This window comes from Pseudophryne corroboree, chromosome 1 (assembly GCF_028390025.1).
Source record: "Pseudophryne corroboree isolate aPseCor3 chromosome 1, aPseCor3.hap2, whole genome shotgun sequence".
NCBI lineage: Eukaryota > Metazoa > Chordata > Amphibia > Anura > Myobatrachidae > Pseudophryne > Pseudophryne corroboree.
The window spans coordinates 985,074,465-985,094,645 of record NC_086444.1 but is presented as its reverse complement, the minus strand read 5'-3'; the positions used below and the strand labels follow the sequence as shown (position 1 = coordinate 985,094,645).

At 43.5% G+C, this 20,181-nt stretch overlaps 1 protein-coding gene across 3 annotated transcripts in view; it reads right to left on the bottom strand.

The window, feature by feature from the left end:
* LRBA (LPS responsive beige-like anchor protein) overlaps nt 1-20,181 on the bottom strand; it is a 1,108,277-nt gene that overhangs the window by 27,555 nt on the left and 1,060,541 nt on the right. For all 3 annotated transcript variants that reach the window (XM_063920568.1, XM_063920569.1, XM_063920570.1), the window contains 2 exons: nt 6,596-6,697; nt 1,428-1,624 (listed from right to left, as the gene is read on the bottom strand). In XM_063920568.1, coding sequence (XP_063776638.1) covers nt 1,428-1,624; nt 6,596-6,697 — 299 coding nt within the window. The remainder of the gene's footprint in view (nt 1-1,427; nt 1,625-6,595; nt 6,698-20,181) is intronic.

Below are 20,181 nucleotides of genomic sequence, written 5' to 3'. Positions count from 1 at the left end.
AAAGGTCATAGGTTGATTCATACAGGTGGGCTGTGACTGCTTCCAACTGTTCAGGTGGGTGGGACACTGAGTTTCCCGCCGCATGACTAAATAAGAACAAATAATAGTAAATGGACATAAACTTCTTATGTCCATAACTATTCGCACGAGCGATTAATCCGCTCCAAACCAACACCGGAATATTGCTATTTAAATACTCTTCCGATGGGTACCAAACACCACTGTATGACCCCTGTTAGACCCTTCGTACAATACAAAGAGGGATCTCTCTGTTCAGGAACATGCTATGTTAACTAAATTTTCAGAATCTATCAAAAGGGACCATGATCTACAAAATACATTATATAGTGAAAATATGTAACGATTGAGTCGCACGCTACGATCACATAAACTCTACCGTAAATACGCATACCGTGCGCCTGCGGGTGCCCGCGACTGTGAGTATGCGCACGTACGGGAGAGCGCACGCATGCGCAGCACGGACCTGTGTGAGGTGCAAATATGGTAGTGTGCATAGAGATATTTTTCTGACTTTGACACCCCTTTACTACTAAAAGCAAGAGATGGACCTACAGCAGAAACATTTTAATATAACTTACCTGTTACAAAGATACTAGAGTACTTTACCCTCAAATAATTTTTAAGAGTAACTAATACAGGGAAGTATATTATATACCAGCCAAAGTTTATTTTAAGCTATGAGCACATGGAGTGGTCTCAGCTAGCTCTTTGGGGGTGCCCCAAAGTAATGGGCACGCATCAGAGCAATTCAATTGTTGCGCTGATAGGGCACCCATTGCTTTATATGAGCCCAATGGTCTAAAGTCCTGGTTAGGGTGCCCAAATAACAGTAAGGGTGCCTAAACCACAGAATTTGCACTCCTTCACGAACCTCAGGAGGCTGGAAAAATAAATGTCACCCCCATGACAACTGAATTGCTCTGTTTTGCATCCCCTAATGGTAGCAGCGGGGGGAAAACAAATTAATCGCCCCCCTTTATGTTGTCATTTTTGGACAACAGGCCACAATAATATAGAAAGTAATGTCATTATTACGTTACGTCATACCTAGTACCTGCCAGAAACTATTCTAATGCAAGAGGAGGATAATACATAAAAAGTGGAAGGACAGCAGTCTACTTTACATTTAGTTGTTATAAAGCTCACAGCCAATAAAGTAAGCATATTATTATGCATTCATCCCTAAATAATTTAAAATTCCAATGGAAAAATAAAACCTACAGTTATAATGCCTTTTTATGGTTATAAATGTAAATTTTAAGAACACTTGGCAACAAAATATGTCACTGTATTTTAAAGACTTACTTAGGAACGTAGTGCACATAGGAAAAAACAGTATCTCCCAAAGTAACCCACCGCTGATTTGTATTTCTTGTATGCATTTTTAGCTCATAGAATGCTCTTACCCGAGTATTATCATCAATTTCCATTGTGGCTTGAAGCTTCCCATTCACACCGAATACACAGAAAAGGCCCCTTTCATAGTATATAACACAGTGTCCCTCCCTTGAAGCCTGGATAAGTTTAGGTCGAAGACAGTTTCCAGGAGCCTCAAGTGTCCTCAGAAGGTCTCCATTCATAGAATGTATCAGACATGGACCTTCTAAAACACAAATAAAAAAATGAAACACAACTAGTGATAAACAGTTCACACACTTAGTCATCACATACGCACCATACACCCAGTCATCTCATACGCACCATACACCCAGTCATCACATACCCATCATACACCCAGTCATACCATATCCATCATACACCCAGTCATACCATACCCATCATACACCCAGTCATACCATACCCATCATACATCCAGTCATACCATACCCATCATACACCCAGTCATCACATACCCATCATATATCCAGTCATACCACACCCACCATACACCTGGTCATACCATACCCACCATACACCCAGTCATCACATACCCACCATACACCCAGTCATCACATACCCACCATACACCCAGTCATCACATACCCACCATACACCTGGTCATACCATACCAACCATACACCCAGTCACACCATACCCACCATACACCCAGTCATACCATACCCACCATACATTCAGTCATCACATACCCATCATACACCCAGTCATACCATACCCACCATACACCCAGTCATACCATACCCACCATACACCCAGTCATACCATACCCACCATACATTCAGTCATCACATACCCACCATACATCCAGTCATACCATACCCATCATACACCCAGTCATACCATACCCATCATACACCCAGTCACCACATACCCCTCATACACCCAGTCATACCATACCCATCATACACCCAGTCATACCATACCCATCATACACCCAGTCATACCATACCCATCATACACCCAGTCATACCATACCCATCATACACCCAGTCATACCATACCCATCATACACCCAGTCATCACATACCCACCATACATTCAGTCATCACATACCCATCATACATCCAGTCATACCATACCCATCATACACCCAGTCATACCATACCCATCATACACCCAGTCACCACATACCCCCCATACACCCAGTCATACCATACCCATCATACACCCAGTCATACCATACCCATCATACACCCAGTCATCGCATACCCACCATACACCCAGTCATCACATCCCCATCACACACCCAGTCATCACATACCCCCCATACATCCAGTCATACCATACCCACCATACACCCAGTCATCACATACCCATCATACACCCAGTCATCACATCCCCATCAAACACCCAGTCATACCATACAGCCAGTCATACCATACCCACCATACACCCAGTCATTACATACGCACCATACACCCAGTCATCACATACACACCATACACCCAGTCATATCATACATCCAGTCATCTCATACCCACCATACACCAAGTCATCACATACCCATCATACACCCAGCCATCACATACCCATTATACACCCAGTCATACCATACCCACCATACACCCAGTCATCACATACCCATCATATATCCAGTCATCACATACCCATCATACACCCAGTCATCACATACCCATCATATATCCAGTCATACCATACCCATCATACACCCAGTCATCACATATCCATCATACACCCAGTCATACCATACCCACCATACATCCCCATCATACACCCAGTCATCACATCCCCATCATACACCCAGTAATCACATACCCACCATACACCCAGTCATCAGATACCCACCATACACCCAGTCATCACATACCCATCATACATCCAGCCATCACATCTCCATCATACACCCAGTCATCACATACCCATCATACACCCAGTCATCACATACCCATCATATATCCAGTCATCACATACCCACCATACACCCAGTCATCACATACCCATCATATATCCAGTCATACCATACCCATCATATATCCAGTCATACCATACCCATCATACACCCAGTCATACCATACCCATCATACACCCAGTTATACCATACCCATCAGACACCCAGTCATACCATACCCATCATACACCCAGTCATACCATACCCATCATACACCCAGTCATCACATACCCACCATACACCCAGTCATACCATACCCCACCATACACCCAGTCATACCATACCAACCATACACCCAGTCATCATATACCCACCATACATTCAGTCATCACATACCCATCATACATCCAGTCATACCATACCCATCATACACCCAGTCATACCATACCCATCATACACCCAGTCACCACATACCCCCCCATACACCCAGTCATACCATACCCATCATACACCCAGTCATACCATACCCATCATACACCCAGTCATCGCATACCCACCATACACCCAGTCATCACATCCCCATCACACACCCAGTCATCACATACCCACCATACATCCAGTCATACCATACCCACCATACACCCAGTCATCACATACCCATCATACACCCAGTCATCATATCCCCATCATACACCCAGTCATCACATCCCCATCAAACACCCAGTCATACCATACAGCCAGTCATACCATACCCACCATACACCCAGTCATTACATACGCACCATACACCCAGTCATCACATACACACCATACACCCAGTCATATCATACATCCAGTCATCTCATACCCACCATACACCAAGTCATCACATACCCATCATACACCCAGCCATCACATACCCATCATACACCCAGTCATCACATACCCATCATATATCCAGTCATCACATACCCACCATACACCCAGTCATCACATACCCATCATATATCCAGTCATACCATACCCATCATACACCCAGTCATACCATACCCATCATACACCCAGTTATACCATACCCATCAGACACCCAGTCATACCGTACCCATCATACACCCAGTCATACCGTACCCATCATACACCGAGTCATCACATACCCACCATACACCCAGTCATACCATACCCCACCATACACCCAGTCATACCATACATTCAGTCATCACATATCCATCATACATCCAGTCATACCATACCCATCATACACCCAGTCACCACATACCCCCCATACACCCAGTCATACCATACCCATCATACACCCAGTCATACCATACCCATCATACACCCAGTCATACCATACCCATCATACACCCAGTCATACCATACCCATCAAACACCCAGTCATACCCTACCCATCATACACCCAGTCATACCATACCCATCATACACCCAGTCATACCATACCCACCATACATCCAGTCATCACATACCCACCATACACCCAGTCATCATATATCCACCATACACCCAGTCATCACATCCCCATCACACACCCAGTCATCACATACCCACTATACCATCCAGTCATACCATACCCACCATACACCCAGTCATTACATACCCACCATACACCCAGTCATCACATACCCATCATACACCCAGTCATCATATCCCCATCATACACCCAGTCATCACATCCCCATCAAACACCCAGTCATACCATACCCACCATACAGCCAGTCATACCATACCCACCATACACCCAGTCATACCATACCCATCATACACCCAGTCACCACATACCCCCCATACACCCAGTCATACCATACCCATCATACACCCAGTCACCACATACCCCCCATACACCCAGTCATACCATACCCATCATACACCCAGTCACCACATACCCCCCATACACCCAGTCATACCATACCCATCATACACCCAGTCCTACCATACCCATCATACACCCAGTCATACCATACCCATCATACACCCAGTCATAACATACCCATCATACACCCAGTCATACCATACCCATCATACACCCAGTCATCATATACCCACCATACACCCAGTCATCACATCCCCATCACACACCCAGTCATCACATACCCACCATACATCCAGTCATACCATACCCACCATACACCCAGTCATCACATACGCACCATACACCCAGTCATCAGATACGCACCATACACCCAGTCATATCATACATCGTCATCTCATACCCACCATACACCCAGTCATACCATACCCATTCATACATCCAGTCATCACATACCCATCATATATCCAGTCATACCATACCCACCATACACCCAGTCATCACATACGCACCATACACCCAGTCATACCATACCCACCATACACCCAGTCATACCATACCCACCATACCCCTAGTCATCACATACGCACCATACACCCAGTCATATCATACATCCAGTCATCTCATACCCACCATACACCCAGTCATCACATACCCATCATACACCCAGCCATCACATACCCATCATACACCCAGTCATACCATACCCACCATACACCCAGTCATCATACACCCAGTCATCATATCCCCATCATACACCCAGTCATCACATCCCCATCAAACACCCAGTCATACCATACCCACCATACACCCAGTCATCACATACGCACCATACACCCAGTCATCACATACGCACCATACACACAGTCATATCATACATCCAGTCATCTCATACCCACCATGCACCCAGTCATCACATACCAATCATACACCCAGCCATCACATACCCATTATACACCCAGTCATACCATACCCACCATACACCCAGTCATCGCATACCCACCATACACCCAGTCAGCACTTACCCATCATACACCCAGTCATCACATACCCATCATATATCCAGTCAGCACTTACCCATCATACATCCAGTCAGCACTTACCCATCATACACCCAGTCATCACATACCCATCATACACCCAGTCATACCATACCCACCATACACCCAGTCATCACATACCCACCATACTCCCAGTCATCACATACCCACCATACACCCAGTCATACCATACCCACCATACACCCAGTCATACCATACCCACCATACACCCAGTCATCACATACCCATCATACACCCAGTCATCACATACCCATCATACATCCAGTCATCACATACCCATCATACATCCAGTCATCACATACCCACCATACACCTAGTCATACCATACACCCAGTCATCACATCCCCATTATATTAACATCTGGTGAAACCGAGTCATGAGCATGTATATCATATAAGCAAATTAAATCAGCACTATGCACTATAGAGTTTATAAGACAGGAGTAGAATGGTTTATATTTACCTTTTGAACCACTTATCACCAAGCCCAGTTCTGCACAAACTGTAGTGCACGTAATTTCACAGTCATGGCCAGTCAGAATTGCCCGAGGTGTAGCAAACTCGCCTACAAATGGAAAAAAACAAAAAGGAGCATGAATGACAAGTTGCTAATAAAGAACAGAACGTAGACTAAAAACCTGAAAGAAGTGTTTCCTCTTGGCATTTTTCCTAGAAACTTTAATTCCACAACCCCAGTGTGGCAAGTTCACACAGATCAAGAATTAATTTTCCCGTGACCGGTAGTCATATTAAATAACTTTGCCAATGGCATGGCCACCTGAGCCTCTCTAAAGTCATTACGTGGATGATAATGTGCATTCTAAATGTACAACTTCAAGAAAGTAAGGACTCTAAGGATTCAAACTAATATGGCAGCAGTAGCAGAAAATTATTCACACGGGAAACACTTCATAGCTTTTAAAACACGTACCTTTATTTGCAGTTTTTGCTGTTTAATGGTGGCTAGAATATCAGTATGTCTTAAAATGAAAATACTAAGTAATACTCTAATTAGGTTCTAGAAGTTTGGACAGTTCTACAACAGTTTTCATGTAAGATAACTGCTTGCACCGTCAAGCCTTTTCTTCATGAACGTTTTGATAGGACAAGCTGGGTTGCTGGACCATGATCTATTGGGTCCCAATGTTTAGACAGACATGTCTAAGGTCAACAAGCAATAATGTAGGTCGACCCCATATGGTCGACACTTACAAAAGGGCAACATATATTAGGTCAACATTGACAAAAGGTCGACCAGTTAAAAATGTCGACAAGGCAATGGTTGACACAGCTTTTTAAGGGGATTTCTTGTTTTGCATTTTTTACACCTTTCATACTTTGTCATCCATGTGGACCACGACTGGGAATAGTAACCTATGCAGAGCACAGCAAAGCATGCTGTACACTAATTGGGATTGCCTGTGCTTTGACGTGAAAATGACACAAAACATAAAATAATGCTGCGTTGACTATTTTCCATGTAGACATAATGCTTGTCTGCATTTTGCCAGTGTCAACCTAATTCCTGTTGACGTAGACATTGTAGATCTTCTATACCACGCCCGATCTATCAAAGTGTTGTATTTCGCTACCTCATCTCCATTACCAAAGGTGAAGAAGCTGTCACTTAGGTACTTCAAATAATAAATGCCCTTTACGGTCATGACTCCACAACATTTTTTTGGGTAACCTATTTAAAAATAAAATAAAAAACAAAACACAACAGGAAAGAGCGCTAGGCCTGTAATGAGACACGGAATCGAGAGAATCAGGTTTGGGAAGCTGCATTAAGTTTGAGAAGCAGCCTAAAAAGTTGGTTAAATTGTGGCATTATGTAACTAATTAAAGAAATGATATACGGTTCATCATAACTTTAAAGCACAGGTATCACCTAATCACATTCCCCAGAATCACACCGGCGTATACAGTTATTGCATGCATCACATCGTCATTTGTAATGTGTAGTAGTGAGATATTTGCACAATTTTTTTCTTTTTTTTATTGAAAAAATTAGTAAGGAATGACAAATTATTGAAGTAAATACTAATTGTTATTTGAGACTGGATTATGCATACATAAGTAACTTGGTTTGTGAGAGAAGGTGGGAGGGGAAACTGTATAATGAGAGAGGTAACAGTCGCCACAGACAGGACTACAATAATGTTTAGCACATGGGGTTTTCTTTTCATGTAGCAAAACCTGCAGGAGGAAGAGGGGAAGGGATCGTTTTCTGAAATTATACTGTCGGCATGTGAGTAGTTTGAACAAGATCAAGGGGTTCTTTATCTTGACCTTACTACAAATGTGAGCGTGTAATTGAGAAGGATATCTCTTTTACACACAAAGAACACAGACTATAAGATTTAAAAAAATAAAAAATATTAGGGGCTTGTCATACGTTGCTGGGGACATTGCAGAACTTCTGAAATATTCACTAAGACAAGTGTATGACTGTACAACTGAACAACAGAATTGAGCACAGTACATAACCATCAGAAATTTGCATATTGTACCACAAAAAGACAATATATATGCAAATGAATCCATCACAGACACCAGTAAATGAGAAAATGTATGGCAATTGTAATTAATTTGTCTTGTTAACATTTATTGAATCACTTACAAAACTTTTAAAAAGGTATAATTGCGCAGTAACCAATAGCAACCAGTCAGCTAGTTATGTAGATAAAAATATATCTAATGTACTGCTCTTATTTAGGGCACATTTATAGCAAGCAAAATGAATCCAAGGTGTGTCTTCCTTCATTCAGGTTAGGTTATGTACAGTACATATATGTGAAACACACACTGACAAATTAAGTGAAAATGCACTCTCATGAGAAAGATTTATGTCAGTACCAGAAAAGTGTATAAAGGAACATAGACATACAATAACGCACAGATATGCACAGCTTACGTAAAAAATAATTGATTCCAAAATTCCAATGTAAGTAGTTTAGAAATGCACATTGAGATTAACAATATCAATACAGGACACCTGTCCACAATAAAATGTCTTTGACTGAGAATGTGTCTAATACCAGTTTTCCATCAAAGAACCACATCTGACTCCGGTTTCTGGACACATTTCCAAACCGGGTCACTGGTCAGACCCTGTTTACACTGCACCTTGGACCCAGTTTATTCCTGGGTCAGCCCCATTTATACCCCTTTCACACTGCACAAATAACCCGGTATCAACCCGGCATATTGCCGGGTTGACACGGGTCAGCGTGCGGTGTGAAAGCGCCATAGCCGAAATCCCGGGTCGCCTGACCTGGCAATTCAACCCGGGAATAAAGTAGCGTTATTCTCGGGTTGAATACCGTGTCAATGGCAGCGTAAACGGGCTCCCGGGTCGATGCGACCCGGGACCCGTTCACTGCAACAGGGAGATGCCGCATGGGGATGATCTTATCTCCCAGCGCCGGCTCCGCCCCCCACCACTATGGCAACCCGCCCAGCTTATTGCCTGGTCGGGGAAGCCAGCAGCAGTGTCCAATGCCGGATCCCACCCGGGAAGGACCCGTTTCCAATTCCCGGATGGGATCCGGCATTGGCGGTGTGAAAGGGGTATTACACTGAACCCGGGTATGGTCTGCATGTCACTCACAGACACTCCCATGAGGTGGACCTCTACATAAACAGCCAATCAGCAGCTTTTAAGTATAACCTGGGTCGAGCTGTTTAAACTGCACTGTTACCTGGGTCCAACACTGATAGCAACCAGGGTCGGAATCCCAGGTCAATCGACCTGGTTTATTTTTAAAGTACCCTTTTACACCAAGCTATGACCTGGGTAGACCTGGCAATAACCCAGATTATTGCGGCAGTGGAAAAGCAGTATCCGTGTATAATTAAAGACAACAAAAACCCACAACACAAAATGCTATGTAAAAGTGGTCCTTACTCTAGGTAGCAAAACTTGGATACTGGGAAACAATATCACCACAAGGCCATCAACAAATGTGTGGTTCACAAAAAAAAGTCATTTGTAATTAAACATGCTAGAACCAACCTTAACACAATTTGGCTTTCACTACTGCATTACCATCATTTCAAAGCACTGGGATGCTCCCATACAGTCCAGCCATCTAATGTTATCTTTATAACAGCCCACCTATTCACACAGACAAATCTTGTTGTAAATTAACACAGGCCTGCAAAATGTGATTAATTGAAAATTGTCTGCAATTGTGGCTGATTCTAAAAGTATTTGGTGTTCTGATTATAAGCTCTGATTTTAGTTTTAACCTTAATATGTAAGGATTTTCCACATGGATGTAAAGATATGGGAAAATACAAAATAGCCTATTCATGTGTATTCTATGGAAATGGCAATTTTATTACCTAAAAGTAAAAAAAATAAGAATCATTTTACAATGTTATTTACATGTCCTTATACATCCTTTTTGTTTTCCTTTAAAGTGTTGTCATTTTTTTTCATATACAGCACACTGCTTGCAGGTCTTCTCTGTGCAGCATCCAACAGTGTGATAGTGTTCCATCATGCCTGCTATCATTTGTTATATCTCCTTTAGGTCTCTGCGGAATCTTTCTCCTTGCTCTTCACTAATGGTTAAAGGGTTTAAAGAAAGTATTCTAAGTTATCGTTCAGGAAGTGCATTTGCAAGCTCATCAAACAACCCAGTGCTTTGTATTTTTGTAGCATGTTTTCCGCTATATGGTTGTAGATATGAAATTTGAAGTTCCCTAAGAATTTCTTGAAAACTTCATTAAAAACATTCCAAGCCTCTCTTTCAACAGTATATGTGGCATCAATGTGCATCTCACAGTCTCAAAACGTTTTACACTGATGCTTAAAACACTCTCCTTCCTTTGCCAAAACTTTTGCATACTGCTTTATATATCCTAGAGGGTAGCAGGACTTTTTTTTTTTTTTCAAATCAACCAAACTTTCCTGGAAAACAACTTTGTATTCATGTTTTAAATCAGTCCTGCATGGTCACCGTATTTTGATCCAGTGTTGGCCATTCCCTGAACTGTCTCATTTACATTAGAGTGAATTTGTGAATGAGCACACCACACCCAAATCTGGCAGCCAAGAAGATAACCAAATAAGTTACACCCAACTCTTCAAGCTACATACTGTAGCAGAAACAGTGAACTTCTTTAAGCGCTGAAGAGGGTTACATGTTAATGTGCATGGAAAACTAAAGTAAGGTCCACACTCCAAAGCAATCAACTTTTCTCCCCACACCTCCTAATCCGATGTCCTCTCAGAGATGGATCGTCCAAATAAATTTAAATGAGGTACCCAGAAAAAAAGCTACAAATAAAATAGTGCAATACAATTTGGGGAAAATGTAATTGTATTGCACTATTTTCTTTTTTTTCTACTTGTTGGCCCAGATTAAAAAGAATTGCAAACATGTATCTAACCAGCTCTAGAAAAATAAAAGAAATTGCTAAAGAGTGTAACAAGGCACCAGTTTATTTGATATGCCCAAGCCATATATTTTTCCTTTGCTATATTTTCTTAAAAATGTCCCTCAGCGTTAGTAATTTTGATAGATTGATATTTTTCTATATTGGGTAAAAGTTACCTACTTTATTTAACTTTGTCATGCTCTATACTACACTTGTTATATTTAACATATTTATTTAATTTTCTACTATAAAAGCTATTTTCCCCACTTCTTGCTGCTGTAATTCTCACTAAAATGAAGTTGTACCTGGTAAAGGTTAGGCTGAAAATAAAAAAAATATATGACAAACAAATTATTTATAATACAATACAAATCCCATTTAACCTAATGATAACCTAACTCAGAGGTTCCCAAACGCGGACCTCAAGGCACCCCAACAGTCCATGTTTTAAGTATATCCATGCTTGGCCACAGGTGACTTAATTAGCACCTCAGTCAATTTGATTTAACCATCTGTGCTGATGATATACCTAAATCCTGGACGGTTGGGGTGCCTTGAGGACCGCATTTGAGATCCTCTGACCTAAGATATAAAAACATTTCTCTCTCCCTATTCTCATAGGTTCTGCTAACATTAAATAGAAGTAAAAACATGGTCACTTTAACAATCATTAGCTCATACAACATAAAGAAAAAGTAAAATAAAAATTTTAGACTATCTTACCAAACACATTTTATATTAATTCTTTTTTTATTTTGCTATTTCCCAAGACTCAGAGAACTATTTTTATTAATCACATTACAGGTAAAACCTTTTCCTAAACACCCAATGATTAAAATAAGTCCCTATAAATAAACTCCACACTGAATAACACAGAAAAAGTGCTAAATACTAATATTCCTGGAGAAGGTGGTTGGATCAGCAATCAAATACAAAAATCAAATTAGTCCATATTAAAACTCTATCCAACGCACACTGGGCAACATACAGGAGCAGATGGGAAAACCAGTTTAATTTATATTTATGATACTGTACATGAAGAATGACCTGGATTAGAATGGTAAACTTGTTATATATTGCTATGGTACCAAATAAATATTCTTAATAATATATATTTTTTAGTTTTGTCTACATACTTTGAAGGTTTGAGAAATAAAGTGTTATTCAAATATTAGCAGGCACCAAAACTAAAATTTTTATAGCACAGAATACAGATATACTGACATCAGAGTATATGGTAAAATACATTGTGCATTCTACATGTTGTGCAATACACAGTAAAATAATATGTGTATTAAATTCAATATTTTCTTTAAAAGATGGGAGTAACCTCAAAAGAAAGTACTGCACTAAATCAAAGCACAATATTGTACTGCCGCATTAAATAACTGTGTGTGCTAGTTGTGCATCCAGTGTTAAAGAAACATTTTTGCAATTTTTATATCAAAGCTTAGTGTTGGCTGCCAAAGCTGCACACCATAAAACATTGTGCACCACACTGAGTTAAAATAAAATAATACCTCTCACCATAAACACTCCAGCAGAATCAAGTCACATTAGGCACAGAACCATGTAATTCAAGTTCTTAATTAAATGTGTATGTGACTTCATAAATTTCTCAGCCAAATATTATTTACCCAGAAAAGACTTATGCTATAAAATCCTAGGAGGGCAGGGACTGGGGGGAAATAAAGCACTAAATTGCATGTAAGCACAGAGCACTACCATACTGCCCTCATTTACCTCTTTAATACCCATCCTCAAAAAAAAAAGACACGGGTGGGTTTTACAACACTTAAGAAAACATAGAACCGCGACTGTGATATAATGATATGTTATTAATGTTAGTGCAAAATAATTCATCTTTCTCAGAAAATATTACTTGGCTGTTCCATATACAGAATGATGCCCCAACCTCATACAAGCAGTGTTGGATAAGGGCATTGCTAAGTAAATGTTCTTGTATCACTAAATCTTGTATTCACTAAAGCATGTATTTGTGCTGGCGTTAGTCACATGCGAACTGGTCACGTGGCTTACTATAGGTTTCCTATGACCAAAGGGCGTAGCTACCATCGTTGCAATGAGTGCAGCTGTAAAAGTTACATGTGTTACATACATTTTTCACCATTGGGTGGTACAAAAAGGCCCTCATAAACTTTTGACTTGGGGCCTGCAATATATCCAGGTATGCCCCTGGACCTGCTCATTGTAATGCGACGGAGGCATTGTAATGTGGTATAACATGAACTAGAGACAATGTATGTCATGTATGTGAATTGGGGGTATTGTGTTGCATAATGTGTACAGGCAGCCCTATAATGTGACATAACGTGAACTAGGGCACTGCTATGGATAATAAAATAAAAAAGGGCACTACTATGGGCATTAAATTAACTAAGGCATTAATGTGGTTCAGAAAATGAACTAGGGATTTATTGTCGGGCATAAAATTAACTGCTGCTGCAGAGAGGTGTCTCTCTAGATAGTTATTTTCAACCTTTTTTTACTCACGGCACACGGAACAATATTTTAAAATTGCCAAGGCACACCATCAGTTCCCCACAGAAAAAAAAACAAAAAAAACACCTTGGCCCTCACAGTAAAAAAATAATAATCCACACATACATTGTTTTTTTCTGTGTAGGCCAATCACATTGCTCACCACATAAATCATGTTGCTTCCTACATAAATCCTATTGCTCCCCACATAAATCATGTTGCTCACACATAAATCAATCACCTTTCTCCCCACATAAATTCTATTGCTCCCCACAGTCGAAATAAAATAACAAATATTAGCCCCTACCGGTCAGCTGTCCTCCTCCCTGTCCCTCAGTGGTGGGGGTTGTTCATAGTGGAGTGCTACGAATACTGAGCAGGGGGCAGTCGGGCAGGTGTGGATGTGTCTGGGCAAGGAAAGCTGTGGATGCAGACGGGAACTGGAAGATGTGTATGCAGGCGGGTGGGCTGGCTGGGTGGTGAGACACGGTTGCCGTGACCTATGATATCACACCGCCGCATCTTCAAGGCATAGGTCATGGCCAGAGCACGACTGATCCTCTAAGAAGAGCCTGATCCAACAGTTCACTCTGAAGGTGCAGGAAGCGGCTCTGGCTCCGCGGCACACCTTGCAACTGGTCGCGGCACCTAGGAGCTTATGGACAAGAGCCCCTTCAAAATGTTGCTATGTGGCCCACAATGTTTCAGTTACGCCCCTGCTATGACCTCTATGTCTTCAGCAAAATAATCCCTCAGTGTTCCATAGGGAGTGCGCTATACGGCACCTAATATTATATACAGGTTGAGTATCCCTTATACAAAATTATTATTATATATATATATATATATATATATATATATATATATATATATATATATAGAATAGCGGAGACCTAGGCGCTTCAGTACCAGTGTGCAATATTAGAAAGTTGTGAGTGACAATCCTTATCTCTTTTAAGAGTAGCTGCTCATAATACAGAATGTGTGTAGGGTATACACTTAATAACAGAAATAAATAGTGGGGAGTATAAGCGCTTAGAAGTGATGTAACAACTTTTCAAGGGAAAACAGAGTGAGGTGGGTATAATTAAAACCAATAGTACTTATCTGGTTTTACACAAATTTCCAACCGTGGTTGATCATTTTGGGATTCACATGTAAAGAAAGAATATAACAGAACATAGTGTGTACTGTTTCAACAGAGTAATTGTCGTATAGCAATATAGAGCAATCAATTTAGGGAACGTGCTTATTCCCAATTCTGTGAATTTGATAGCCCAGACATTTTAAACGTAAACAGATAACAGTTTAATATACAAGACATACAGATGGCTACACTAAAAACGTACAAGATAAAAGATATATTGAGGCTTATCTGTCCATCTAAAAGGGACTCAGCAGCAGACTGTCCCGATATAAAAAAAGCCAAAATGCATGCGTACAGATGTTTTAAAAGTTCAAAAGCTTGGGGCGTGGCCTGGACGCTGAGCAGAGAGGTCCTGTTCCTGCTGAGCTCCTGCTTAAGCCTGCACAAAACCTTTATTTGTGTAGGTGTATCTTCCCCTAAACAGCGTGAAAACAACACACAGGGGCTACGGATTATACCCTGCACAAGGGGACCTAATCCAGAGGCCGCTGAGCTACTCTCCGACCCGCGGCCTACTTTACAGCCAGGATCCGGGGCCTCGAGTTTGGAGCTTACCCGTGTTTGGGCTCCAGCCCCGCGCGAAGACCCGGAAGCTTCATAGAGGGACGGCTCTCTCCCCCCCTCTCGCGAATCCTGTGACCGGGGCTCCGGCCGAGCTCGCGACGGGACAGCTGCTGAGCCTTGCAGCCGACGAGGGACCCTCCGCGCACCAGCCGGGCGCGCGCCTGACCTCTGCCGTCGGCCATCTTGCGGACCGGAGGTAGGGAGACCGCAGCGCTCCCCGCTCCCACCACCTTCACCCAGCTTGCCTCCCGTTTTGCCTCCTGCCCGCCAGGCGGGTCCTGCACCTGGGCACCTGTGCACTGAAGGTGTGACGCGCAGTGCGGGGATCCGCCGCGTGATCACCCTCCCCTGACTACGTCCCCCTCCTTCTGAGCACCGCTGATCTCCTCTGCTCCACAGTCACACCGAGACCTCCCCACCAGGCATCCCGGAGAGGCCCTCGGGCAACTGTCAGCGGCAACAACAACCCAGCGGACGGTAGGTCCGCGAGCGCCACCCGCGAAGGGTGCTCATCCCTCCAGCTGCTCACCCCTCCCCCCCCAAGCACAACAGGCTGAGAGGTCTCCCATATAGCACCACAATTGCCCCCTCTATCTCATTACTGGAGGGGCTGAAAGCCATATCCCCCGCAGTCTGCACCCATTCCAGTTAGGGGCAGAAGGAGGCGATCTACCTCTTGCGGGCGACGATCACCAAGACTCACATCCCCCCCGCGACCCACCCCAGTCCCCGGGTGAACGGAGCCTAAAGCATACCATATACCTCTGCCGCAACACCCTCGGGACGGACCGAGATCCCATCCTACCTTGGACTGGCAGCCAAGTTTAGCATCTCTCCCAGCTTTGACCTGTTCCTGCAATCACACCCTCCACTATAATGTTTACAGTGACCTCCACAATGTGATCGCTCTCTAACCTGTCTGCCGCCACTCATGCATGTCTGAGTAACACGAAACCTCTATAAATGTGACTGAGTACCCCTGTTCCATCACCATCAGCTGCCGGGTCTCCCCCCTGAAACACGTCTCTCTAGGATCTACGGAGCGCTGCTGCTGATGAGAAATGGCTCCTACAAAGAAAAAAGAGACACTACCTCCGAAAGTCTCCAACCCCCCACGTAAATCCCTTCAAATATCCCCTCTACAAAGCGTATCATCTCCCTCTGCCACGATGGACCCCTTGGGCCCCAACGTTCTGTCCACGGCCTTCTCAGTATCGGGAGTGGACTGCGAGTCGGATGCCCCCCTAACCGTAAGATCTCTATGCCAGATCCTGTCCGCCTTCAAATCTGAACTCTCTAAAGATCTGACCTCTGCTATCCGCGAGGTCAAAACTGAGCTGGTTGCTTTGGGAGACAGGACGGATCATTTAGAGCGCAAGATGGAGGAATTGGTCACCTCTCACAATGATCTACTTTCATCCCATGACCGTCAACAGCAAGATCTGGACCAATTCAAATCCAAATTGGCGGATATGGAGGACAGATCAAGGCGGAACAACATAAAAATCCGAGGCATCCCAGACTCGGTTTCCAACTCGGATCTGGAAGCTTACGCCACTGCCCTATTTAAGAAACTCCTCCCAAAAGCGGGCGACTCGGAACTCCTGATTGACCGCATCCACCGACTCCCTAGACCCCGATCCGTCTCGTCCGACCTCCCTAAAGACACCCTCCTACGAGTCCATTTCTTCCCAGTTAAGGAGCGCATTATGAGGGCCGCTAGAGAATCCAACAACACTGACATCCTAGGGGGACTTCAAATATTCCAAGACTTCTCAGCCGCTACCATAGCAAAGAGACGTGCTTTTACCCCCATCACCCTCGCTTTAAGATCCCACGACATCCGCTACCGATGGGGATTCCCGGTTAAACTGATAATCTCGTATGAAGACTCGACCTACATAATCTCCTCTCTGGATGCAGGTGTGAAGCTGTTGCTAGACTGGGACATTTCCATCGCGAAACCGCCCACTTCTACACGTGCCACCACCGTCAGCCATGACTGGGCGAATTCCTGAATATGTGGATAGCTGAGTTGGATCTTCCCAAAATACATCCACCAACACCTCCGGTCCTCGGAGGCTGCAGATCTTTCTCCCCCTTGTATGGGGGAACTGAAAATATCCTTTTTATGTCTTTTCCTACAATTGATATGATATGTCTTACTATAAGTTTGTCTTATAGATCTGCAAGTTATGGGACTACTCCCTCACATGTTGTTTAAATGTTGATTTATCACCATGGGCGACATAACGCCCGGTTACAGACACCCACTATTTACCTGTTCATGTTCTAGGGTGCACCTATTCCCTAATTCCAGTTGCCCACATAAGATGTTAGCGCCCTAAGGTAATTCCTTTAGAAGTTGTTATTGAGTGGCGGCGCAGGTCTACCCAGCCCGCCTCCACCTTTTTCCGTACTACTGCAAACCCCCGAATGTTTTCCCCTTCCCCTGCAGTAGTCATGCAGGTCCAATATACCGGACCTTTTCTTTTTGTTGTTTACCTCCTCCTCACTCATTTTAAACCTGATCCCTATCTTCCCCACATCCCCTCCCTCTTCGCGAGCTCCAGACTCGGCCCATGCTCCTGCCTTCCACTGCCTATCAGTACTCGATACAGATACGCCCCAACAGATCATCAGAGACCTCCCTTTATCACACCTAACCTAGATCACCAATGCTGAACCTCATATCTCTTAATGTCAAAGGACTGAACTCTCCAAATAAGCGTAGGCTAGCCCTCTCCTTCTTCCACCAGCAAAAAGCAGATGTAGTAGCACTACAAGAAACCCACTTCTCTTCTAACAACCCCCCCCTCTTTAAGAACAGCCATTTCCCAGTGGGTTTCTTTGCCAATGGCCCTTCCAAAAGAAATGGTGTGGCCATCCTTTTCAACAAAAATGTCTCCTTTTCCCTACATTCTCAAATTTCAGACAAAAATGGCCGGTACATTATCCTCACAGGCCTCCTGGATGACAAGCCGGTTACTCTGGTATCCTTATACGCACCTAACTCTAACCAGGTCCCCTTTCTGAGAAAATTATTCCTCACTATACGGAATGCACAAAAGGGCTCTTTGGTAGTTTTGGGTGACTATAATCTTGTCTTAGACCCTAATATGGACAAGTCCCGTCACTTCCCCCACTCTGTCCCATCCTCCACCTCTGGCCCATCCCTTGCCTTCCGTAACTTGCTTGCAGAATTCGACCTATACGATGTCTGGAGGACACAAAACCCCTCAGGACGAGATTACACATTCCATTCCCTTGTCCATAATTCTTACTCCAGAATTGACATGATTCTCTGCGATAAATGGTCCCTCCAGAGAACTAAAAATATAGATATCCTGCCAATCACATGGTCGGACCACGCCCCAGTTCTCTGGAAGTGGAACCTTCAAGGTACCTATAACCCTTTCCGGCAATGGCGCCTATATCCCTATCTTCTGAATAATCCTCTGTCAAAAAAAATAATCTCTGACTCCATTGACTCCTACTTAGCCACAAATTCCCCCCAAGATACCTCCCCTATCACCCATTGGTGTGCTTTTAAAGCTGTTACCCGAGGTGCCGCCATTCAAGCCGGCGCCACTCTCAAAAAACAAGCCCAACAAAAGCAAAAGACACTGGAAAACGACCTGCTAGACCTCGAGACCAAGAATAGGGCCCTCCCCTCCAAAACACTTAAAATCGAGATCTCCAAAGTCCGAGCCCAGCTACAAAAGTTGCTCCTCGCTCGCACCCAAGCGGCTCTGAATAGAATGCGCCACAAATTTTATCTACTAGGCAACAAAGCAGGCAAAATGCTAGCACGCAAACTCCGTGTCCAACAAGCTAGGAATAAAATTAAATGCATCTATTCTCCCACCAAGCAAAAAATCCTGAACCCCAAAGATATTACGAACCAATTCGCCAACTATTACGCCAAACTATATAACCTAGCAACTGACCCTTCCACCCCCCAACCCACCCCTCCGTCCATTTCTTCCTTTCTAGATGGTCTTTCCCTCCCAACCCTCACACAGGACCAGCTGGCCTCTCTGAATTCCGCATGGTCCGAAGACGAAATTTTAGCAGCAATTAAGTCCACACCCAAGAATAAAGCTCCCGGCCCAGACGGCTTTATTTCTGATTTCTATTCTACTTTCCGTGTCGCCCTCTCACCCCTCCTGACTACGCTATATAACACATTCTCAGAACACGGCTCCCTCCCCCCAGAACTCTTAGAAGCGCGTATTGTTACAATTCCTAAACCCGGAAAAGACCCCGCCTTTGTACATAACTACCGACCAATAGCGCTCCTAAACTGCGATATCAAATTATATGCTAAAATGATTGCCACACGTATCAACAAGTTCCTCCCCTCCCTGATACACCAGGATCAGACTGGATTCGTCCCTGGGAGACAACCGTCTGACAACACACGCCGGGTCTTTAACTTGATA